This window comes from Propithecus coquereli, unplaced genomic scaffold, assembly GCF_000956105.1.
Source record: "Propithecus coquereli isolate 6110/MARCELLA unplaced genomic scaffold, Pcoq_1.0 Scaffold116, whole genome shotgun sequence".
In the NCBI taxonomy this organism is placed as follows: Eukaryota; Metazoa; Chordata; class Mammalia; order Primates; family Indriidae; genus Propithecus; species Propithecus coquereli.
Window position 1 is genome coordinate 596,903 of NW_012135636.1, and position 25,371 is coordinate 622,273.

The 25,371-nt window shown below is 39.6% G+C and overlaps 1 protein-coding gene and 1 pseudogene across 1 annotated transcript in view; both read left to right on the forward strand.

Annotated features, from left to right (window-relative positions):
- KIAA0391 (KIAA0391 ortholog) overlaps positions 1–24,921 on the forward strand; it is a 152,813-nt gene extending 127,892 nt beyond the window's left edge. The window contains exons 6-8 of the mRNA XM_012658198.1: positions 17,775–17,923; positions 21,133–21,328; positions 24,669–24,921. Of these exons, the coding sequence (XP_012513652.1) occupies positions 17,775–17,923; positions 21,133–21,328; positions 24,669–24,800 (477 nt within the window). The 3' untranslated portion in view covers positions 24,801–24,921. The remainder of the gene's footprint in view (positions 1–17,774; positions 17,924–21,132; positions 21,329–24,668) is intronic.
- Positions 22,435–23,560, forward strand: LOC105821236 (annotated as a pseudogene).
- Positions 24,922–25,371: the final 450 nt, after the last annotated feature.

The following is a 25,371-nucleotide window of genomic DNA, read 5'->3' on the forward strand; positions in this document are numbered from 1 at the left end:
AGTGCAGATTTTGCATTTGAAGATACCATAGCATGTCTGTGTGTGTTTTCATTTTAAAAACAAGGGATTTCTCCCAAAAAATAGAATCTGAAGTAAAATTGTCACTCCAGGAAGATATGCCTTGTTTATCCTAAGGCTTCAAGTACATGTTGCCAAGTACTGCTCATGTATACCCCAGTTGAGAAATACAATGTTAGGCTTTCCAACAAAAGTGCCTAGAGATTTCCCACAGACCAGGCGTGGTGGCTCATGCCTGTAATTCTAGCACTATGGGATGCCAAGGCAGGAGGATCGCTTGAGGTCGAAGTTCAAGACCAGCCTGAGCAAGAGTGAGACCCCGTCTCTGCTAAAAATATAAAAATTAGGTGTGGTAGCGCATGCCTATAGTCCCAGCTACTCAGGAGGCTGAGGCAGGAGGATCACTTGAGCCCAGGATGTTGCTGTGATCTAGGCTGACACCACGGCACTCTAGCCCGGGTGACAGAGCAGAGACTCGGTCTCAAAAAAAAAAAAGGAGCTTTCCCATAGTTCACTGAAAAAGGATGGAAAAGTAGATGCAACTGGAATAATCATAGTTACAGTTAGCTGTAGAATAAGGGACAGGATTAAGAAGGGAATGTTTTGAAAAGAAGGAGCTAAAATTGAGTTATGTAGTAGAAGAGGGTTGCTGATTAAGAAGGTGGGTTTGTGGTTAGAATTACCTAGGTTTGAATCCTGGCCCTGCTTTTTACTGGCCTGTGACTTTGAACTAGTTCCTTAACCTTGCCAAGGCTCAGTTTCCCCATTGTAAAAGGGGAGTAGGAGTGGGTGGTATCAATGGTACCAAATTCATAGGGTGTCTATGAGGATTAAATGGTGATGTGTCTAAAAACATTAACATTTAAAGTACTTTTGACACATTATAATTGCTCAGTCACTCATAGCTAAAGGGGAAAAAAATAGACTCTTCTTTTTGTTTCTGGACACTTTTTAATCTCCAGGCCTGAAGAAAGAGGCTTTAAACAGCTCTTCTACCAAGAACCAACAAAGTCCATTCATGTCTCTGCCTTGATTAGAGAAGTATAGTGAGCACACTTATCTCATTTTATAGCCTAATTCCTCCTCTCACACCTCTCCCTCAAATCACATCTGCATTATTGCTTCCTGTCATTTCCACTTTCTGTGTTCCCATTTCTACCAAGAAAAGCAGAAGTGAAGGAGATGTGAGGGTTTGGGGATTTCTAAAAGCTGTTTATAGGTTCTCATTGTTATGTTACATTAAACTATAGTTGTGTTAATATAGTATTTGCCAGATCTTTTCTCTGGGAAACACAAAGAATATCCTCATTAGAGACTTAACGTTTTAACTTTTTGGAGGACAGGAATTATGGTATTGTGCATACATAATATGAGAGTTACACAATTATGAGTTCATTAAATTTAATACAGAAACCCTCTTCTTTTTTTTTTTTTTTTAACTCCACAGTTTGCATATGGGGAAACTTAGGCTCTTAATTTCCCTTGAGAGCACAAGATACATTGCTGAGCCTGACCTATTAGGTTTAAATACATGTGGTTGCTGTTTCTGTACTTCAAAAATGGTAAAATGTTGGCAATTTCATGTGGTTTATAATACAAAGCCTGTTGTGTGTGTTTGTGTGTAGATGTGTGTAAAATGTAAATGTGTAGTTGAAAGAGTAATAATAAAATTAACACCTTAGTCCACGCCACTTGGGTTAAGAAGCTCCCTATGCACCCTGTTTAAACTCTTCTAACCTCTTCTCCTATCCTCTCCTAACCTCTTCTTCCCCCACACACCACCCCAGCCAGGTAACATAATCCTGACATCTGTGTAAATAATTTTCTTGCTTTTCATTGTTTAGGTTTGAAAAACTGAATAGCAAGCTCAACATTAGCCATGTGAGGAAAGGGCAATAATGTCACTAGTAGATGAAAGATCTCTGGAGAAAATAAGCTGAACAGAATCTTTGGTTCATGATCTGGCTTTGTTCTTTAGGAGCCCCTTCTGGGAAAGTCAGAGTTCAAGATCAAGACTTAGGAAACAGAGGGAAACTGTTTACCACAGTCAGGGGCATCTGGCAGAGCTGTAGTTTGAACCAGGTACCTGACATGATCCAACAGAAATACGGTCAAACAGAATGGGCTGCCGCTTTCTGCCTCTAAACTCAACACGACTTTCTTCCAGCTTTGAGGATTAGATCAAAGGAAAAATTTCTCATATTTTCAATAAAATGCAAGTCTTCACTGATCGAGGCAGCAGGGAATATGGAAACTCCAGACTGTGGTTAAGACAAGCCAAGTACAAGCCCACTCAGGCATTCTATGCTCAGGTTAAAATCATGGTGTGTGTTGGCAGTGGGGATCTGGCTGATGACAGTATGCAGTGTGGCCATCTCCTGAGCACAATCCTCCTTGCTCTGTATCTGATACAAAGTCATCATCCTGGGGTCTTCCTTCCTGAACCTGGGCATTCCCATTGCCTGTCTCCTATATTGGATTCCTGTTTCCTGTCTTCCTCATTCTTGAGTTAGTCTCTTTAATGGGAAATTATCCAGGAGCTTCTAAAGGAAGGGTACGTGGGAGGTAAAGTTTTTTAGAGCTTCCATGTCTGAAAATGTCTTTATATTATTCCTTTTTTTTTTTTTTTAAGACAGGGTCTCGCTTTGTTACTCAGGCTGGAGTGCAGTGGTGCAATCATAGGTCACTGCAGCCTCAAACTCCTGGGGTCAAGCGATCCTCCCACCTCTACCTCCTGAGTAGCTGGGACTACAGGTGTGTGCACCACCACATTTGGCTAATTTTTTTTATGTTTTGTAGAGACGAGATCTCACTGTGTTGCCCAGACTGGTCTCAAACTCCTAGCCTCAAGCAATCCTCTTGCCTTGGCCTCCCAAAGTGCTGGGGTTATAGGTGTGAGCCACTGAGCTCCCTGTTTTATTCTTATACATTATAGTATGGCTGGAAATAGACCTTAGGTTAGAAATAATGTTCTTTCAGAATTTTGAAGACAGTGCTTTATGATTCGAAGTGTTATTGTTGAAATCTAAGGACCTTCTGACTCCAGATCTTTTGTAATGATCTGCTTTATTCTCTTTGGAAACTTTCGGAGTCTTCTGTTTGTCTTCAGTGTTCTAAAATTTTGCAGTGGCGTGACTTGGTATGATCTGTTTGCATTCAGTGAGTTGGACATGTAATGGACTATTTCATTCCATAATGGAAACTTGTATCTTCTTGTTTGGGGAGATGTTTGTTGGTTATTTTGTTGATGACTCCTTCCCCTCTGTTTTCCCTGTTCCCTCTCTCTCTGAACTCAAAAAATGAACCTTCAGACTCCCATCTCCCACCCTAGCAGAAGCAATGTGGATTTGAGGGGTCACAGATGCATGAATCTAGGCAGCTAATGCTTCTATAACAGGTGTCCCCTGTTCTCCTTAGCTAAACCACACACTTCCATTCAGCCTCACTCCTTTGCTTCCATTTGTGGAGTGTTTTCAGAATTGAGTTGATTCTTAGTTTATCTCTCTTCAGATTTGACTTCGTTGGATCTGTAAAGGCAGTTACCACTTGTCCATCTGCTTTCTAGCTTCCAAAATTTTGTTGCTGTTGTCTCCCAAGTCTTTTTGGATTTGTCATTTTAAAAAGTCTGTATTATGGTTTTAATGGAATTTCAAGTGGGATTAAGATTTTGGGAGGGGTTTTGTTTGTTTGTTTTGGAGATGCGGAGGATACAGTGGGGTTTAGGAGCTCTAAATTCACTAATCCAGTCTGTACTGATTAATAATAGTTAACTTTAAAAAAATTTTTTTTCTCTCCAGTCAAGGGTAAATAGCTAACATTTACTGAGTACTTTCCCGTGTGCTTCATACCTACATGCATTATCTAAAGCAATCCTCATAATAACCCAATTACATCTCCATTTTACCAATGATGAAATGGAGGCACAGAGAGGAAATGTAACTCTCCCAAGGTCACAGTTTGTATGTAGTGAAATCACAATTTGAACCCAGGCAGCCTGATGCCAAAGCTTGTGCTCTTGATTACTATTATTATTAATATATTATTAAATAATACATATAAATCAGAAAAGTGTCTTTTATGTGTTTATTCGGGTTTGTTTACTATGTAAGTCCTTCCACATCACAGTTGTATAGATGGCTTAGAACATGAACTGGAGATGTCCAAGGTATATTTTTATATAGGCAGATCTTTTATATATTTCGAACAGACAGGATTGTTCCAGAAAACAAAGTCAATAACCATAGTGTACAGTTGTGTGTGGCTTTGTAGCAAGACAAAAGCTCTGTGAATTACTGTAGCTGTGGCGAGGCTACACACATTTTCAAGCCTCTAAGCCCCTGCTCATCAAATTCTTTCTCTTCTAGTCTCTGCAGTCCTCAACCCCCGGGCTTCGGCCTGGTACCAGTCCGTGGCCTGTTAGAAACTGGCCGAAAGTCACTGCCTGAGCTCCGCCTCCCCCTACCCTACCCCTCACCCCGCTGGAATGAGGGAAGCTTCATCTGTATTTAAAGCGGCTCCCCATTGCTGCCATCACCGCCTGAACTCCGCCTCCAACCCCACCCCCCGCCACACACACACACACACACACACACACACACTCATACACTCACACAGAGCCCAGTCCGTGGGAAAATTGTCTTCCATGAAACCTGTCTCTGGTGCCAAAAAGGTTATGGACCGCTGCAGATGATCTCATGAGCCTGAAAGCATTCACATACTTTCCCAGGGTGAGCAAATTATTCCCTATATGTGGATCGGATCTAGAAGCCTAGGGGAAATTTTTAACAAATTTTCAGAGTGGAAATTTAAAGGCATCAGAGTAAGTTAGTTTAATCTTCCTGAAATTAGTTTTCAATCTTCAAACTACCTATCCTTTTCTACCTCACAGGATAAGGAAAACACAGATATCTCACAGAGAAACTAAAAAGACCAAAGAACGCGTATCAATGTTTGGAGAAGAGTCACACTATGAGTCAGGAGGCAAATCCTCTGTTTTCTAGACAACTCTGACTCTCAGCTAGTGGGGGAAATCCATCAGGCCAACAATTTAATCGTTTTTCTAAAAGGCTGGATGACTGTGTGGCTGATGATGGCATCAGAGAAGACAGTGGTGCACAGGAAACACATCCCACACTTGACAGGATGTTCCCAAAGCAGGAAGGGCATTTCTCTTCCTCAGTAGAATTGTTTCATTGACTAAGGACAAGATGAGATAATTGAAATCTCCCTAAAATACCAAAGACTGACGAAAGCAGGATATAGGACATGGTGGATCTAATGTAAACCAGTGGGGTTACTCATGACATCATAATGAAGTCACGGTATTTTATGTATATGCATTCTTCCAAGAGTTTCAGCGAGCTTTGTAGAGTGAACCAGTCATCAAATAGTTTCAGATCTTCTATACACAAAGAGATAGAGGTAGAACTCCTGCTCAGTCTCAGCCTTAGCCTCTCCCCTCTGGAACTGTACCAGCCAACTTAAAAGTTACAGTCTTTGTGTATCACCCAGTGGAAGCTTCCCTCTCCCTCATTGCCCTCACTTTTGCTTCTTCACCAAAACATTTCCTTTTCTTATCTTCTTCCAATTCTCCCGTTTTCATCAAGTGCTAATCTGTCTCTTACATGATATACAGCTCTTGAACAATTCCAGTGACAGTGTTATTAAGTTTCCTTTAAATAAATAGTGATCTTTTTCTCCCCCTCTGCAAGCAGCAACAGCTGTCAAAAGCAGAGCTGAGGGTGAGGCAGCACCAGTTGGGCAGCAGGGACAAAACCAGGACAAAAATGTCTGAAACCAGAAGCCTCAAGCCACAACTTTGGTGGGTTTCCTGCACTCTCCTCTTTGGTGGCATTTTCAGAGGTACACAGAAAAATGTTGAATATAGCAGTCACTTGAGAAATACAGAGTCATTATCTCTAGGACAGGAATTCTCTTCCCAAAACTTAGGAAAAAAAAAAATGAGAGAAACAAAGACAAAGGAGGGAATGAAACTGAATATTAGCTAACCTGCAGAGGGTAGTAGCATCATAAAAACCAGCAGAAAACTGCATTGTGCTGGTGTAAGCTATGACTTCCCTATTTTTCTGCTGTGAACTTTGCAGAGAGCACAATGTATCAATTACAAACATTGTGTTTGTTGTCTTCTGAGTCCTAGAACACTGCCTAGATAGAGTTCATCAATCATTGTCTTCGTCTCTGAAATGGTTTTATGTTCTTTTAGTTTGTGGGAAATAATTGCCAAAGTTAACAAATGCACATGAAAGAATATTTACTTTTCTTGCTTTCTCTTGTCTACCTTTGACTTAACTCCATCATATTGTGAAATCCAGCCAGATTCAAACAGGAAAACCCCCACCCAATTCCAGCCCCAGCTTACCATGAGGTTGTCTTTAGTGAAGCAATCACATAAAAAGCAGAGATGGGGCAGGCACGGCGGCTCACACTTAGGGAAGCCAAGGCAGGAGGATCACATGAGCCCACGAGTTTAAGACCAACCTGAGTAACATAGTGAGACCCCATTTCTACAAAAAATTAAAAAAAAAAAAATTCAGCTGGTCATAGTGGCGCACGCCTGTAGTCCCAGCTACTTTGGGATGCTGAGGCAAGAGCATTGCTTGAGCCCAGGAGTTTGAGGCTGCAGTGAGCTATGATGGTGCCGCTGCACCTCAGCCTGGGCAACAGAGTGAGACCCTGTCTCTAAGAACAAAAAAGTGGAGGTGTATTTCCTAGATTTATGTCTATGAAGGCTATTTGTGGTTATTTTAAGAATTTCTCCTCTGTTTTTGTGAAATTTTAAATATCTCTGCTTATACATAACGAAAAATATTCTCTTTAACATCATCTGTTTGAAATGAATTTGCTTTCCTTTCACAGCTCAAGTTCTGAGCTACAGCTATGTGTATGTATAAAGAGGAGACAGGTCAAAGAGTAAATCACTTTACGTCCTCCATGGTGTACACACTCACGTGGTTTTATGTGAGAAAAATGAGACTTTTAAAAGCTTAGACCCCTCAAATGCACAATGCTTTGCTCCTCAAACACCTACCTGATCCCAATTTGCACTTAAAACAGCTGTTGACCATTTTCAGAGAGAACAATCTCTGCTTTAATCAAGCCCCCCTTCTACATCAGGTCCTTTAGAGAGAAAAAACACTATTCCTGAGTTTAGGAATCTGTGAACTTTCCATGGCTCCTTAAGAGCTATTTACACTTATTCATTTCACACATGGAATAATAGCATCAGAAGTGGACACTGATGTGTTATCCAGTACTGGACTCTAACTAGTGGGATAGAATTGGGGCCTGCCCCTAACTAAGCTAAAATAAAGCATAGCTTCTCCTCATCATCCTCCTACTGATTCATTAAGGGGGGAGACAAGTTGAACAGAGAAGGTGGAGAGGTAGGTTGAGGAAGGAAGTGTACTTCAGCACTAACACATGGCCTCCCTGGACTACTTTATCAACTAGACCTCTAGCTGTTTCCTAGATAATATGCCCTGAGAGCCAGGTGGTCTTGAGATCCTGTCTCCAAATTACCACACAGGAACACCTTGAATAAGTCCCTAATTTCTCCTTCCTTTAGCTTCTTTATTCTCTAAATAAAAAACTTCCCTCATAAATTGCTATGAGAAATAAAAGTATCGAAGATCATTTCATCTTTATATACAAAAAAATTGTATGTAAGATGTCATTTTACATTTTTGTTAATGATGACTTAATAAATAAATTTTCATCACACTGTTAAGGATAGTCGGGGGGAGGAAAGATGCAGGCACAGGTGGGAGGGTACCTTATATTTTATAAATAAAAAAATCTCAACAAATAAATAAAAATTTGGAATTCCTAACTTGGATCAGAACCCAAAACCACAGATTCTGTGCCGATACAAATTTGGAATGGAATCTTCAATTGCTAATAGTAAATAGATAGAGTAATATTACATGACTGATGTTTTGATTATGTTTCCACTAGAAAGTATCTTTTGACCAAATGTTACCATGGAAAAAGGAGGCCAATCATTATCTTGACTGGCCATCTTCCAGTTGCCTTTTCTCATGATGCGGGCAGGATGCTGAATGCTGTAAATCTCCCCATTGGGTCAACTGCTGCCGCCTCTAGGCATGGCTGGTCTGTAACCACATCTGGACTTTACCCTCTCCACTCTGTCTACGTGTCTGTAGTCAGCTCCCAGGCCCCACACCAACTATGTTGTCTGCACTGCTGCCCTGAAGCCTCCTACTGCACCCCCTCCAGCATCCCCATGCCAATGACTTGCCTCCTGTTACACACAAAAAAACAGCAGATACAAAGAAGAACAACTCACATTTCTACATACAAACCGCACACCCACACGCACCAACCACACAATCAAACTTTCCTCTGTTCAAATCTGTCCTTATCCTTCCATCTCAGTGCAGGAGGTGTTCTCTCCACGTGTCCTAGATTCTGTCTCCTCCTGCTCTCTTAGGAACCTTGTTATCCCTTCTGTGCCTATATTTTTAGCCTCTACCTTGCTATTGGCTTTTCTGTTCAGAATATGAATATTCTCAAGTCTTTAAAAGAACAAATCCCAAAACAGTGAAGCTTCTGGGAGGCTGGATTTTGAAGAGGCCGTAGCACACAGTGCCTGAAATAAAGAGAAGAGCTACCTAATTGTTTGCTAAGCAAAACAGAGCTGCACTTATAGGACAGAGTCTCTCTGGGCAAAACAAATTGCAGCCTTAGATAGGATTTAGGGAACCAACTGACATCTCACTCCTGCCCCCTGTGGCATCACTGAAATGACTCCCCTGAGTTGTAGGCTGCATTTTCTTCCTTACCTTCCGTGGTAACTCTGTAGCAGTGTTCTCAACCTCTCTCTCTTTCAAATGCTCCTTATAGTCTCTCCCTGAGAAACCATGTCTCCTGGTTTTCCTTTTAGCTTTCTGATCATTCCTCAGTCTCCATTATAGGCTTTTCTTAGCACCCTATCGTTAAAATAATAATATTCCTCAGATTCCACTATCTTCCCTTCTGAGTCCATACCTATCCTGGTACAGCTTATCTGCTCTCTGGCTCCTGCCATCACATGTTCCCTGATGACTCCCAAATCTTTACGTGCAGCCCAGAGCCCTCTCCTAAATGTTAGAGCCACATAATTGGCTGACTACTGGACAGCTCCCATGGGGGGACATCAAGAGCACCTCCTCTCGTAGTGTTGATACCATCGTCTGACCAGTTGTCCAGACCTCTTTGGTTTGTCCCTCTCCTTATTTTCCATGTCCAATCAACAACTAAGTCTGTTCAGTTCTGCTTTACTAACTCCCAGGGGGCTCTCCTCTCTTCCTCTTTGCTGCCAATTTTGTCGTTATCTCTTGCCTGTATTACTGCAGAAGCCTCCTAATTGATCTCCCTATTCTAGCCCAGCTTTCTTAAAACCCACAATTGTTTTCTTTTTCTTTTCTCTCTCTCTCTTTTTTTTTTTTAAATACCATCCCTAACCCTGCAGTGCACAGTTTTGATCTCCAAAATGGTAGTCATGTCACTCTCCTCTTTTAAATCCTTTGATTTTCTCTCATTGCTTTCAGGTGGAAAAGATTTATTACAGCTTATATGGACCCCTGGGATCTGATCCCTGCATTCATTTCCAGGCTTATTTCTGGCACCTCCCATGTCATCCTCCCACACCTCTGCTTGGGCCACATTTGACATCTTGCAGTTCTGCAAATTCAGCGTGCTCTAATAATAATGAGCCCCCACCTACAACGTGCTGCTCCTTGTGCTTGGAAACTCCCATTCCTTGCCTGGGTATTTCGTCTGAAAACTCAGCTCAACTGTCACTGCCTCTGTAGAAATTTCCTTGACAACTCACCTCACCCCAGTCTGATTTAAATGTCCATCCCTTGTGCTCCCTTTCAGCATATATTACAATTATTTGATGGCAAACTCCTTGAGGTTAGGGATAACTGTATCTTTATATCTGTACCCCAAGTACCCCTGCCTAGGGACTTACAAAGAAGGTTCTTTTTAATGTTTGATGAATGAACTGATCTTTTCACTTTATCAGGACCATGATATTTTATTTATTTATTTATTTTTTAGTTTTCGAGACAAAGTCTCACTATATTGCCCAGGCTGGACTCAAACTCCTGGGCTCAGGCGATCCTCCTGCTTCAGCCTCTCAAGTAGCTGGGACTGCAGATGTGCACCACTGCACCCTGCAGAGGGTGATTTTAAATACAGACAGACACACATACTCACATACATACATACACACCAAAAAAAAAGAAGAAAAAAACCTTAAATCTGATTCAGTCTGATCCAACTACCAATTTACAGGAAACATAGAAGACTGGAGACCATGTTATATGATACCATAGGAATACAGTCAGCAAAATCCAAATGTGGGAAATTCTATAAGAACAAACAATTTCTTTACAAGGGAAAAAAGAAATGGAGAAGGATCTTATAGAAAGTCTTAAGAGAAATATCAGGCAATTGCAATGTATGGAGCTTTTTTACATCCTAATTCAAAAAACAAATATGACTGAGAAAATTATGAGTGCTTATTGAATATTTAATATTTAGGAATTATTGTTAATTTATTTTTTCAAATTCTTCCAGAGCCTAATGTTAATTTTTTAAATGTGATAATGTTTGTGTGCTTATTTATTTAAAAGCATTCTTATATTTAGAAATACATTGTGACATATTTACAGATTAAATGATATGATATCTGGGATTTGTTTCAAAATAATCTGGGAAGAGGAAGTAAGTGGGTACATAGATGAAATTAGATTGGCCTTGAACTGAAATTATTGAAGCTGAGTGATAGGTAACATGGCAGTTCATTATGCAATTCTGCCTACTTTTGTTTATATTTTTAAATTTCTATAACATTTTTTTATTGTGGTAAAATATATGTAACAAAATTTACCATTTTAACAATATTAAAGTATATTAAACTTTAACAATATTAAAGTTCAGTGGCATTAGTTGTTTCACGTTGTTGTGCAAGCATTGTCACCATCCATCTCCAGAACGTTCTCCTCTTCCCAAATTGAAATTCTGTATCCTTTAAACAGCAACTCCTCATTCTGCTCTCCCCACATCCCCTGACAAACACCATTCTTCTCTGCTTATGAATTTGACCACGTTAGGCCCCTCATGTAAGTGGAATCATTCAATATTTGTCCTTTAATGATTGGCTTGTTTCACTTAGCATAATGTCTTCAAGGTTCATCCATGTTTTAGCATATATCAAAATTCGATTCCTGGCCGGGCGCGGTGGCTCACGCCTGTAATCCTAGCTCTCTGGGAGGCCGAGGCGGGCGGATTGTTTGAGCTCAGGAGTTCGAAACCAGCCTGAGCAAGAGCGAGACCCCGTCTCTACTAAAAATAGAAAGAAATTAATTGGACAACTAAAAATATATAGAAAAAATTAGCCGGGCATGGTGGCACGTGCCTGTAGTCCCAGCTACTCGGGAGGCTGAGGCAGGAGAATCCCTTGAGCCCAGGAGTCTGAAGTTGCTGTGAGCGAGGATGATGCCACGGCACTCTAGCCCGGGCAACACAGTGAGACTTTGTCTCAAAAAAAAAAAAAAATTCGATTCCTTTCTAAGTCTGAGTAATAAACTCATATATGTATATATATACACACACACACCACATTTTATTTATCCATTCATCAAGGTTGTTTCCAAAATGGTTTATAAATTCTTTGCTGAAGGTATTCCATAATGAATTCTCTTATAAATGAGGTATATTGATTATAGTTACCTTACTGAAGAACTGGCATAGAATTTCCAATTCGTGTACATATCAGATCCCCAAGGCTTTAGGGTTTCTGAAGAGCTACAGGCCATACAATGCCAGGAAGTGCCAGAGACACAAAGGTGAGGTAAAAAATTACAGGCATGGGGAAAGGAAGTTACATTTGCTGTTTAGGATTACTCAGAAAAGCTCTTGCTCTCACTGGCCTCTCCCACCCACCTCCCAGGCAGTTTTTCTATTTCCTGAACGTCCCTATGCACAGTTATTTCTAACACATGTAGCCTGCCAATTATATTTTTACCCTAAACTCAGGAACTACTTTCTAGCTGTTTTATGCCAAAAGTAAGTATGTCACTTACGAGCTTAAAAAAAAAATCTCTACCTGTAATCCTAGCACTTTGGAAGGCCAAGATAGGAGCATCGCTTGAGGCTAGGAGTTCGAGACCAGCCTGGGCAATATAGTAAGACCCCATCTCTACCCTTAGGTGACAGAGTGAGACCTTGTCTTTTAAAAAAAAAAAAAAAAATCTCATTTCTTCCTGCAGAAGATAAACCAAATTAGGATAGAAGCCAAGCTAGAAAATGTTTGTACCAAGTATTAATCTGAAATTTGTTTTTACTGGTCTGGTTTTTTTGAGAGTTATCCTTAAACATGTTGAGGAACAGTGGTGGACAGAAAATTAAAATTTAGTTCAGACAGTAATCAGAATAAAGATAATATTTCAAGGAAAAATGACTTTGTGAAAAGGAAAAGTGAAATAGTAGGTACTATAGAAAACAACTCCAAATGAGGAGAGAGAAAAAAAGAATTCCAAGATGATGAGTCTGGCGTGAGAAAGCCTCTATCTCCCCATTCCAGAAGGCTGGGCCAAGTGTACTTCTTACTACTAAGGGAAGGTATGGACTAGGGAGGGCCAGTGATGTGTTGTGGAGGATGAAGCAGGCAGGGGGTGGTATCTTATCCCAGGTTAAGCTTGAGGTATTGGGAACCCAGGAGGTCTCATTAGTTCTGTAATCAATTTGGAATTTTAGATATGCTCCAGAATGAGCTGTGTACTGTTTATTTTGCTCTACTAAGTGGTACAGATTCCAGAACACCTCGGCAGGTCCACAACTGCCCCCACTGTCTCTGGGTTCTCTAGGTTGAGAACAGTCCAGGGTAGATCTTAGCTTCTCTAGACAGGACTGCCCTGAGCTCAAGGAAATTCTTAATGTCTCTCACCTAAACCTATTCCTTCTTTATTAGTTTCAAGGAAGGATTGCCTTTTAGGAGGTGATCATCCAATATGCATTGGATATTTGTCACATACCCCTCTGTCCTCCCTTAGAAGGCCTAGTTTGTTTTTTGATTTGAGAGTTTTTGGGTTTTGTTTGTTTACTTTTTATTTTGAGATAATTTATAGAATCCTATACAGTTATAAGAAATAATACAGACCCCACCCTCTCCTTAGTCCCTGGCCACCACTCATCTGTTCGCCATTTCTATAATTTTCTCATTTCAGGAATGTTATATGAGTGGAATCATACAGTACATAACCTTTTGTGTTTGGCTTTTTTTCACTCAGCATAATTCTCAGGAGATCAGTCAAGGTCGTTGTGGTATCAATAGTTTGTGCCTTTTTATGTGCTAATTAGTATTCCATGGTGTGGATGTACTGCAGTTTGTTTAACCATTCACCCTGTTGAAGGACCATCTGGGTTGTTCCCAGTTTTTGGCTATTACAAATAAATCTGCAATGAACATTTGTGTACAGGTTTTTGTTGGAACATAAACCTTCATTTCTCTGGGATAAATGCCCAGAAGCTCAATAAGTAGGTCAAATGGTAGTTGCATGTTTTGTTTTATAAGAAACTACCTGTTTTCTAGAGTTTTCCATTTTAAATTCCTAACAACAGTATATGAGTGATTCAGTTTCTCCACGTCCTCACCAGCATTTGGTGATGTCACTATATTTTATTTTAGCCATTCTGATAGTTATGTGAGATATCTCATTGGATTACAATTTGCATTCCCCTAATAGCTAATGATGTTGGACATCTTTTCTTTTTGTGTGCTTATTTACCATCCGTATATCTTCTTCAGTGAAAGGTCTTTGCTCATGTTCTAGTTCGATTGTTTGCTTTTTTTAACTGTTTAATTTTGAGAGTTCTTTATGTGTTCTAGATACTAATTCTGTGTTGAATATGTGGTTTGTAAATATTTTCTCCCAGTCTGTAACTTGTCTTCACTATTTTAATAGGATCTTTCACAGATCAAATATTGTTAATTTTGATGAAGTCCAATCTATCAAATTTTTCTTTTATGGGCCATGTTTTTAGTGCCAAGTTTAAGAATTCTTTTCCTAGCTCTAGATGATGAAGACTTTTCTCATAGGTTTTTTTCCTAAAACTTTATAGTTTATGTTTTATATTTAAGTCTGTTATTCATTTTGATTTAATTTTTGTGTAAGGAATAAAATTTAAGTAGAGGTTCATTTTTTTTTACTTACGAATGTCCAAGTGCTTTAGCACCACTTGCTGAAAAGGCCGTCTTTCCTCAGCATAATTGTTTGGGTCTATTTCTGGGTTCTCTATTCTGTTCCACTGATCTATTTGTCTGTGTCTCCACCAGTTCCACACAATTTAGATTACTGTAGCTGTATAATAAAGTTTAGAATGAGGTAGACTGATTTTTCCCACTTTATTCTTTCTTTTCAAAATTGTTTTGGCTATTCTATTAATACTTCCTTTGTATATAACTACAAAAAAATCCTGCTGGGGTTTTAATAGGAATTGCATTAAACCCTAATATCAAGTTGGGAAGAATTGACATCTTTACTATCTAGAGCCTTCCAATCCATGAACCTAGATGGTGTTAATTTCTTTTCTATACTTGCTGATTTTCCGTATAGTTTTTCTCTCAACTGCTATGTTTCCTTGGTGGAATGATCCTTTTATCATTATGTAATGTCCTTTTGTGTCTCTGGTAATTTTCTCTGCTCTGACGTCTGTTTTCTTTAATGTTAATGTAGCCATTCCAGCTTTCCTTTGATTAATGTTTGCATGCTCTATAACTTTTTCCATCCTTCTACTTTCTACCAGTCTACATTTGAAATGAGTTTCTTTTAGATAGCATATAGTTGGGTCATGTTTTTCAGTCCACTCTGCCAATACCTGTCTTTTAATTGGTATCTTTAGACCCTTTATACCTCCTGTTGTTATGAATATGTTAGGGCTTATGCCCGCCATTTTATTTTTTGTTTTCTGTCTGTTGTCTCTTTTTATTTCTCTGTTTTATTTTTCCTGCCTTCCTGTGGGCTCCTTGAACTTTTTTTAGAATTCCATTTTTATTTCTCTATAGTGCTTTTTTAAAAAATCGATAATGGTTTTCAGTGTATCTCTTTGTGTAGCATTTTTAGTGGTTGCTGATGATATTACATATACACACCTAGCATCACATTCTACTGGTGTCATCATTTTACCAAGTTTTCTGTTTGACTAAACTGCTTCTTTTCTAGTCCTTTAGTTAGAGAAAAAGGCCTTTCTTGGGCTTTTTTTTTTTTGTCTGCACACATTGGTGTTTCCAGGTTGACAGCTTCTTCAGCTCCAAGTCTGGGATATCTGAGGCAAAAAGAAAACCCAGGGAACTCACTGCCATGTCAGTCCTTATGTCCTGAGGTCCCTAGGCAGTTTGCCTTTTTTTCTCCACTTTTTAAAGTCAGCTTCAGTTTATTTTATATATAATGTCTAGAGTTTTTAGTTGTACTCAGTGGGAGAGATATAGTTGTACTTAGTGGGAGAGATAGGGAGAAATATATCTACTCTATCTTCCCTCCCAGTTTTATTTTTGAGCTAACATAGCATTTTAAGTTGAATTTTCTTTTTCTTTACTATTCCAAGTATACCTATGCCTGAACCCAGCCCACTGTATCCAGCTTGGAATTTACTCCAGGGGAAGTAGGTTCATCGCTGAACTGTCACAGAGTTTCAAGCCATTGTCTTTATTCTGCACTCTCATCTCTGTTTTTTTTTTTTCCTGTCTTTCATGTATTCTCCCCTTTGTTTTCATTTTCAGAGAATTGCTGCTAGTAGAGACCTCTCAGCCACAAGATGGTGCCCCAGAGTAGTTCAAGTTAAGGCTTTGCTGCTCTTCCTTGGGCCCCAATTTTTATCTTACTATTAGTACATTCAAAGCTATTTGTCTCAACCAGGGTATAGCTGTGAAGACCCAGTTGTGTTTTTCATTAAGCCACGTCTTCCCAGTTGCATGGAAACTTAAGCAACTGGTATCAAAAATTGTCTTTGAATTTTTTTTATATCTCTACAACAACTGTGGGAATTCATATGGAAATTTTAAAACTGTCATTCCTGTCAATGAGTTCAGTTGCCATTTTATATCTGGGTTCAATGAAAATAATCTGTAATCTCAGCATAGCTTTTAAAAAGGAAAGTTATTGGCTGGGCGCGGTGGCTCACGCCTGTAATCCTAGCACTCTGGGAGGCCGAGGCGGGCGGATTGTTTGAGCTCAGGAGTTCGAAACCAGCCTGAGCAAGAGCGAGACCCCATCTCTACCAAAAATAGAAAGAAATTAATTGGACAGCTAAAAATATATATAGAAAAAATTAGCCGGGCATGGTGGCACATGCCTGTAGTCCCAGCTACTCGGGAGGCTGAGGCAGGAGGATTGCTTGAGCCCAGGAGTTTGAGGTTGCCGTGAGCTAGGATGACACCACGGCACTCTAGCCCGGGCAACACAGTGAGACTCTGTCTCATAAATAAATAAATAAATAAATAAATAAAAATATAAAACCAACTACTTCTTCCTAAAATAATAAGATTAGCAATGGTGTAGGATGGACAAAAATCCAATATAAATCCAAAGCATTAAACAGTAACATTTAAAAATTCAGTCCTTGCTAATTCATTATTAGATTGTCAGAGAGTCTGTGTGTATTAGACATAACAGGTGCTAACACACAATTTGACAACTGACTAAATAAATGAATTTTATTGATTAAAGAACTTGAAATAATGTCCTGAACATCTACAGGGGAAGAAATTGTGAGTAAAGGGAAGCTAGGCTAAAATCAATACCTTTTCCAACCAAGACCCAAGAAAATTAAGAATTTCTTCCACTTTCAACTTGTGGTTTTTGTGGGCCCAGCGATTCTTATAAATTAAAGAAATTGTATATTTCTGATACACTACTATATAACAATAAATTATAATTTTTATTGGCTTTTGTTTTAGTTAGTAATATCCATTTATGGCTTAGTTTATTAGGTTGTACATGAAGGTAATCTGTGGACTTTTGATTATGAAAGATAGATTGTAGGCAAGCTCACCAAAGTACTCAATTTGCTAAAAATCTAAGTCTATATCTTTGAGTTCATGTGCACATAAGACAGGTGGGAACTGGAGAGAATAGGGATAAATTAACTGCCTAGAAAGTAGGCTAGAGGGTGGTAATTGACAGATCTTTGGGATGAAAAGGGATTTCAATGAAAGATAGCAGTCTTAGCAGTAATCATGACATGGAAAAGTTGACTGAAAAGTCACCATCTAGTCTAATCATTTACAAACTTAAAAAAAAAAAAGTAGAACCCTTTATTCAAATGAAAACTTATGCAGAATACCAGTATATAAATATTCAAAAGTTGAGCTGTTCTGGTTGCAACAGGGTTGGGCATGTGTAGGAGCAATACCCCATCATCTCTCTTGAGCCTTCCCATCTCTATCCTAGTCAGCTCTAAGGAACGTAATTTCAACGCAACTGAACTAGTCTATGCTTAGAAAAACCCCCTGGATCCAATGTGGCCTGACCGGTGGGCAAATGTCAGACATTAATTTGTAATACAGAAACATTTTCCTCAGGGTTTCAAAGATAGAAATTTTTTAAGGACTTTCTTACCCTTTACCAGAAAAGAGTACTTCACCATTGAGGTAACCAGCTGGAAGAATCACTCCACTTATTTGAGATTCTTCCCTTGACCCTCTTGCACACTGACTTTGTGTTTTTTAGCTCTTGCAATTAGTCTCTCAACTAGCCAAACAAAATCTGCGACTGCTGGTCCTGGGCCGGAAGCACATGTTAAAAAAGAGTCCCCGATGGAGAAAGGATGAGATGGAAATGGTGCGAGAGCAAGCCAGCTGTTTCTTTGCTGATAACATGTAAGTATTGGAGGTGAATTACGCCGGACTGCAGTCATCTACTTGGTAGTTACCTACTTTTCCTATTTTAAAAATGCATGTATATAAATATATGCAACCTTGTTCAAAAAAGAAAACATTTGAAGCAGCTTACAAAAATACAGTTTCTACAGCAGGGTAAACTGAAACAGATGAGGAAATCAGGATAAAGGAGAAAAGGGGAGACGGTAAGTCAGGAGTGAGATTAGTGCACAGAATATATGCCATAAGATCCTAAATAGATCATTTAACGACTACTTAACAAATATGAGCCCTTTTTGTGTTTTTGGAGAAATAGCAGTGAACAAGACAAAGTCTTTGCCTGTAGAACTTATAATAAGCAGGTAAACAGATAAACAGGTAATGTCATTCCAGGCAGTGATTAGTGCTACCAAGGACAACAAAGCAAAGTAGGTTGAAAGGGATTAGGTAGGGGATAGGTCAAATGGTAGTGGCTGGGGTGGTCAGGAAAGGCCTTTCTGAGGGAGCAATTCTGATAGGAAGGAGTGAGTCATTTGAGAAACGGGAAGGGATGATGTGAAGGCCATCAAGGAGGGAATAGCAAGTGTTTGAAAAGCCCCGAGGCAGGAACTAGTTTGCCATGTTTGAGGACAGCAAGAAGGCCAGTGTGGATGGGCTGTGACAACAGGAGGGAAATAGGCTCTGAGGCCAGGAAGAAGGCAGGGACCACATACCAGGGGACTTTGTGGGTTCTGGTAGACACACAAGAGGCCTGGATTTTATTCTAAATGTAAAGAGAAAATTTTGAGCCGCAGCTTTCCAGGAAGCCAAAGGAACATGGCCAGCATGGTCAGTAACAAAATCTACAGTGTCAGTAAAGTAAGAAGAAAGCAGCTAATCAGGAGGAACACAGATCCTCAATAGTTCATATGACTTTTAATGTACATTTAGGTTTTCATACTGTTTATGCTGACAAAAATTTATTTCCAACTTTGTATGGATAATGAATGTATGCGTCAGCCCCAAGTCTAGGTTTCATTAGTTTGAATGTGATAACTTCAAGATTTTTCTGTATTCCCCAAATCATTTATTCTTAAAAATGTAAAATGCCTCTCAATGCATGAAGCAGGAAGCCAACCCCTAATTCAGATCCCAAACCAAATCCCCTTTTTCTTTAGCTGAGAAGAGTTCCTTCCATTTCTCCAAGAGTAAAAGACCTAATGCTCTCCATGCAAGCACTTTAGGCAACATTGGGTAGACATTAGGATTACAGCCTTGGGAATTAATCTACCAAAGTTCAAATCATGGCCCTGCCACTTCCTATCTGGTCCCTTCTACATATGTAAGCTTCACAGGGTTGTTGGTGAAGATTAAATAAGATAATACATGTAAATAACGCATGTAAAATTCTTGACACAGCACCAAGTACGTGGCAAGCATATATATGTTAGTTGCTGTCATCATCATTATTACTTTTCTTATATGGAAGAATTAGATAAATTTAAAGTGTTATAACCAAGAAGCCTGTTGGAAATTGGTCTCACTGCTTGGTTTGGGGCCTATATTATTTATGGTATCAGCTAAAATTCCAAACTCAGTTATAACGATTGATTCACTGACCTGCTATGGCTTTGGATTTAAATATTTAAATTTTTAACATTAACTCTGTTTTCCACTAATGTACCAAAGAAGCTTTCAAGCATACACTAAAGTAGACAGAATAGTATAGTGAGTGCCCACATAACTGTCACCGAGCTCCAGCAATTACTGTCATTTTACTAATTTTTTTTTTTTGAGACAGGGTCACGCTCTGTCACCCTGGCTAGAATGCAGTAGCATCATCATAGCTCACTGCAGGCTTAAACTCCTGAGCTCAAGCAATCCTCCTGCCTCAGCCTCCCGAGTAACTGGGACTACAGGCGCATGCCATGATACCCAGCTAATTTTTTTTGTTTTTGGTAGAGATGGGGTCTCTCTCTTGCTCAGGCTGGTCTCAAACTCCTGACCTCAAGCAGTCCTCCCACCTTGGCCTCCTAGGGTTCTAGGATTACAGGTGTGAGATACCTCAGCCGGCCCCATTTTACTAATTTTGTTGCATATAATCCCATACATTTTTTATTTTTCTTTTTTTCCTACAGAATTGTAAGGCAGATTCCATCATTTTACCATGTCACTTGAAATATTGCAGGCTAAGGTTAACAGAAGGCACGTATATATATCACATGCTGTAGTTCAAATCTCCTAAGCCAAGGTAGTTACTGCCATTTTATAGTGCTTACATTTAAATGGTAAGTGCATACTAAATTGGAGTTAATCAGTCAACACTAATGTGTACATGTGGAAGTAAAACTCAATGGAAATCAAGCAGGCGGGGAGGAGGGGATGGGTAAATTCACACCTAATGGGTACAATGTACACTATCTGGGTGAAGGGCACACTTATAACTTTGACTCAAACTGTACAAAAGCACAAATTATGTAACCAAAATGTGTATACCCCCATAATAATCTGAAATTTTTTAAAAAAATAATAATTTGAAATTTATATAATGAGTGTGTATATTTGTACATTTGTATATAAAGTATAGAAGAAAAGACTAGAAGGAAAAAAGCCAAAATGTTAATAGCAAAAAAAAAGAAAAACCAAAAAATAAAAATAAAGTGGTAAATGCTAAGGTCTGTTGGAGACTCTGAGTCACTGTCTCTTCTCAAAGCAGGAGAGGCTCTGGGTGCTGATCCAGATGACTGCCCAGAAGCTGCTTTGAGATACCATTTTCAGCTTTAGGGGCAACCAGTTATTTGGTGGCTTGTGAGAAATTATCATACTGCCTTAGTAGTATTTTGGATGTTTCTTCAATTTGAGTGAGGAAAGGGGAAAAAAGGTGTGCTCTCTGGTGGATGAGGCACATAGGAAAAATGCCCACAGAGAACCAACTTTTGAGTGTGAAGAGAGAATTGTCCGAATTCTTCATTCTCTAGGGAGAGCCCAGTGAGCTGTTAGTAATCCCAAGCATTAGCATTCCCTTCCCCTCAGCTTTGCATTTGTGTTCTAGATAGCAGTAGCCTACCAGCTAAGGACTTCCAGGTGGTTCACAAGTATCACTGGGATAGTATTGGTCAAGAATTCAGAGGCACCTCTGAGGAAAGTAGGCAAATCAGTAAAAAGCATGGTGAAAAATAATATCCTCTGCCTCCTTGGGTGTGCTTGTGTCCTTTCTTATGCCTGTTCAGCTCAGAGGATGATCCATTCCTTCTGTATGCCACACTGCACTCGGGGAATCACTGCAAGTTTGTCACAAAAGACCTGATGCGGGACCACAAGGCCTGTCTGTCTGATGCCAAGACCCAACACCTGTTCTTTAAGTGGCAGCAGGGACATCAGCTGGCAATTAAGAATAAGTTTCCAGGATCAGGAATAACCTTTCAGGTATGGTATCTGGTCCTACATACTGTTAACTGAGTCAAGTATATAGTAAGAATGTGACATTGAAAAAGAATGTTACAACTAATTAAAGATTTCTAAATGCTTTATTTTTCTCGGTTTTAGTTTTGTAAATAGTTGGTTTTAGAAACAGAGTCTACCAGAGCAAAAGTTTTCCTGGGTCAACCCAAATTAATTGACCTATTGAAAACACCTGGGATGTCATCAATTGTGACTTCAATTATGTCATGAATTATGAATTCTCATATGTGTTGTTTATTTTCCTGTCTATTTGCAATAGCTCAAAATTCTTTATCCCTTATGGTTTGTCATACTTCTGCTAAGGAACTCATTTTTCTTGTTAATTCACTTCTATAGCAAAGTCTCAAAGTTCTCAAAGGAGAACTCAATTGAGGTATTATAGATATTAAATACCTATAATACAAGGATGCAACTTGTGTGAAAGCAAAAAGAGAAAATGCAAAGTGAGTTACTACAGAAAAATACACTGACCATGGTAAAATATGGTCCAATAGTAAAAAAGTATAGGGGAGGTGAAGGGAATGGGGAGATGTTGGTCAAACCATACAAAATTTCAGTTAGATAGGAAGAATAAGTTTCCAGAGATCTATTGTACAACATGGTGACTATCATTAATAATAATGTGTTACATCCTGAAAATTGCTAGTAGAGTAGATTTTAAGTGTTCTCACCACAAAAAATGATAAGTATGTGAAGTAATACATATGTTAATTAGCTCAATTTAGCCATTCCGCAACATGTATGTATTTCAAAACATGCTGTACATGGTGAATATGAGACATTTCAACCTATCACAATGTGTAGTAACCTTTCAATTCCTATTCAAACAAATAAACTGTAAAATATATGTACACACATACATAGCAATTGGGGAAACAAACAAATTTGATTTTGAAGAATTATTAATTCTTAAGAATAATAATGGTATTGATCTTACATTTACAAAATAAGTCCTTATCTCTTGAAGATACATACTGAAATATTACAGAAGAAATGATATATCTGAGATTTGCTTCAAAGTAATCGTTGCTGAGGGGATAGGGCCAGGAAGTGAGTTGGGTGTAGATGAAATGAGATTAGCTATTGCAGTCACGTGCCCGCTGCCAGTACCTTCACCTTCTGGTCTGCGCCCCGCCAGCTTCAGCACCGTGGCCCAGAATAGTGCTACAGTAGCTGTGCAAGGGGCTTACGGAGGAATCGGGAAGCTTTCGCTTTTCCTGAAGAACAGCCCCTTAGTGAGCCACCTGACCCTCTATGATATCACTCGTACACCTGGAATGGCCACATCTGAGCCACATCGAGACCAGAGCAACTGTGAAAGGCTACTTCGGACCTGAACAGCTACCAGACTGGGTGAGATGTGGTGGTTATTCTGGTGGGAATCCCCAGGAAACCAGGCATGACCTGGGGTGACCTGTTCAACACCAGTGCCACAATTGTGGCCACCCTGACTGCTGCCTGTGCCTGGCATTGCCCTGAAGCCATGATCTGCATTATCACCAATCCGGTTAACTCCACCATCCCGATCACAGCATAACTTTTCAAGAATCATGGAGTATATAACTGCAATAAAATCTTTGATGTGACAACCCTGGACATCATCAGAGCCAACACCTTTGTTGCTGACCTGAAGGGTTTGGATCCGGCTCGAGTCAACGTCCCTGTCTTCGGTGGCCATGCTGGGAAGACCATGATCCCCTTGATCTCTCAGTGCACCCCCTAAATGGACTTTGCCCAGGAGCAGCTGACAGCTCTCTCTGGGTAGATCCAGGAGGCCAGCATGGAGATGGTGAAGACTAAAGCTGATGCAGGCTCTGCCCCCCTCTCCATGGCATATGCTGGTGCCAGTTCATCTTCTCCCTTGTGGATACAATGAATGGAAAGGAAGGAGTTGTTGAATGTTCCTTTGTTAAGTCACAAGAGACAGACTCTGCCTATTTTTCCACACCGCTACTGCTGGGAAAAAAGGTCATTGAGAAGAACCTAGGCATCCATAAAGTCTCCTCTTTCAAAGAAAAGATGATTGCCAAGGCCATTCCTGAGCTGAAGGCCTCAATCAAGAAAGGAGAAGACTTTATGAAAAACATGAAGTGAGAAGCAGTTGAGAGCAACCAATTTCCTTAATATATTAAGGCATCATGTCACTGTAAAGCCATTTCAGATATCTTTGTATTTTAATTCATTTTGATGATGATTATTAATGCATCATCCCTTCCAAATTGTGGATAGGTCTACTGGCACGTTAATAAAAGCAGCTATGATACAGTGGTGCAAACAACTGGAGATTCATGGCACGTACCATATATGATGAAGACCTGGTGGAAAGATACTCTTATGAAGTGCCAACCAAATGGCACTTTGATTTCCTTTTTTAAAAAAAAATCAGATTAGCAATGAGTTGATAATGGTTAAAGCTAGGTAATGGGTACATGGGAGTTCATTATACCATTTCTCTACTTTTGTATATAGTTGTCCCTTAGTATCTGTGGGGGATTGGTTCCAGGACATCCCTTGGAGACCAAAGTCCTCAGATGTTCAAGCCCCTTATATAAAATGATGTAGTATTTGCATATAACCTACACACATCCTCCTATATACTTTAAATCATCTCTAGATTATTTATAATACCTAATACAATGTAAATACTACACAAATAGTTGTTTTTGTATTAGGGAATAAAGTCTGTGCATGTTCAGTACAGATGCAGTTTTTTAAAAATATTTTTGATCCACAGTTGGTTGAATCCACAGATGTGGAACCCACAGATACAGAGGGCCAACTATATTTGAAATTTTTCACTCACACACACAAAACTGATAAAGGCAACAAAAGGAATTCTGTATCATATAAGTGTGATGCTCCTATAAAAAGTCCTTAACCTTAAAAATGAAACTCCCTGGCTGGGCGTGGTGGCTCATGCCTATAATCCTAGCCCTCTGGGAGGCTGAGATGGGAGGATTGCTTGAGCTCGGAAGTTCGAGACCAGCCTGAGCATGAGCTAGACCCTATCTCTACCAAAAATAGAAATAATTAGCCAGGCACGCTGGCACGCGCCCGTAGTCCCAGCTATTCGGGAGGCTAGAGCAGGAGGATTGCTTAAGCTTAGGAGTTTGAGGTTGCAGTGAGCTATGATGATGCCACTGTACTCTACCCAGGGCAACAGAGTGAGACTCTGTCTCAAAGAAAAAAAAAAGTGAACACCCTCCCCCCCCAAAAAAGTGAGAAGTTTCAGAAAAGAAAAGGAAATGGCCATGTAACTCTTTAGTGTTACTCTCAATGTTTGGTTCTCTTCTCAATTCAACAGCATATTCTCAGCTATGACACAGTGGTGCAAACAACTGGAGACTCGTGGCATATACCATATGATGAAGACCTGGTGGAAAGATATTCCTACGAAGTGCCAACCAAATGGCTTTGCCTCCATCGAAAAACATAAAGACTTTTACCCCCATGCTAAATTTGTGTTTGAGTGCTCTCCTGATTGCCAGCAGAGCTCTTAAGTTGATGCTTGTTTAGGGCATTGCCTCTCTCCTCAAGATAAAAGGATTCTGTTAACACTGTTTTGTCTGTTTTGTTTATATGTCAGTGAATTGATTTTTAATTAAATGAGATATAACATTTCTTCATAACCAGCAGCATTTTTCCCCCAACATTTATTTTCAGAGGCTTATCCAGAGTTGGAGAACTCAGTGCAGAATGAAGCCTGCATTTTTCCTATTGGACCAACTATTCCACTTAGCTTGGGTGACAAGTAGTGCTTCTGGTATCCATTTTGCTACTTGTGACCTCACCTTCCAGGCCCACCAATAGTAGGACGAATCCTTCTGGCCCTGGGCTACTCATGTTGTTTCTAAACCCCTTCTTCCATCTCTGACATAGTCTCATTCTCTATATGTTATCCTCTACCCACATGGAATCATTTATGGTGCTCTGTGATAAATTGGCCAAAATAGCAAAGGCTCACTAGCAACTTTTAACTGTTTATCGTCCAGTGATTTGGGTTGGAA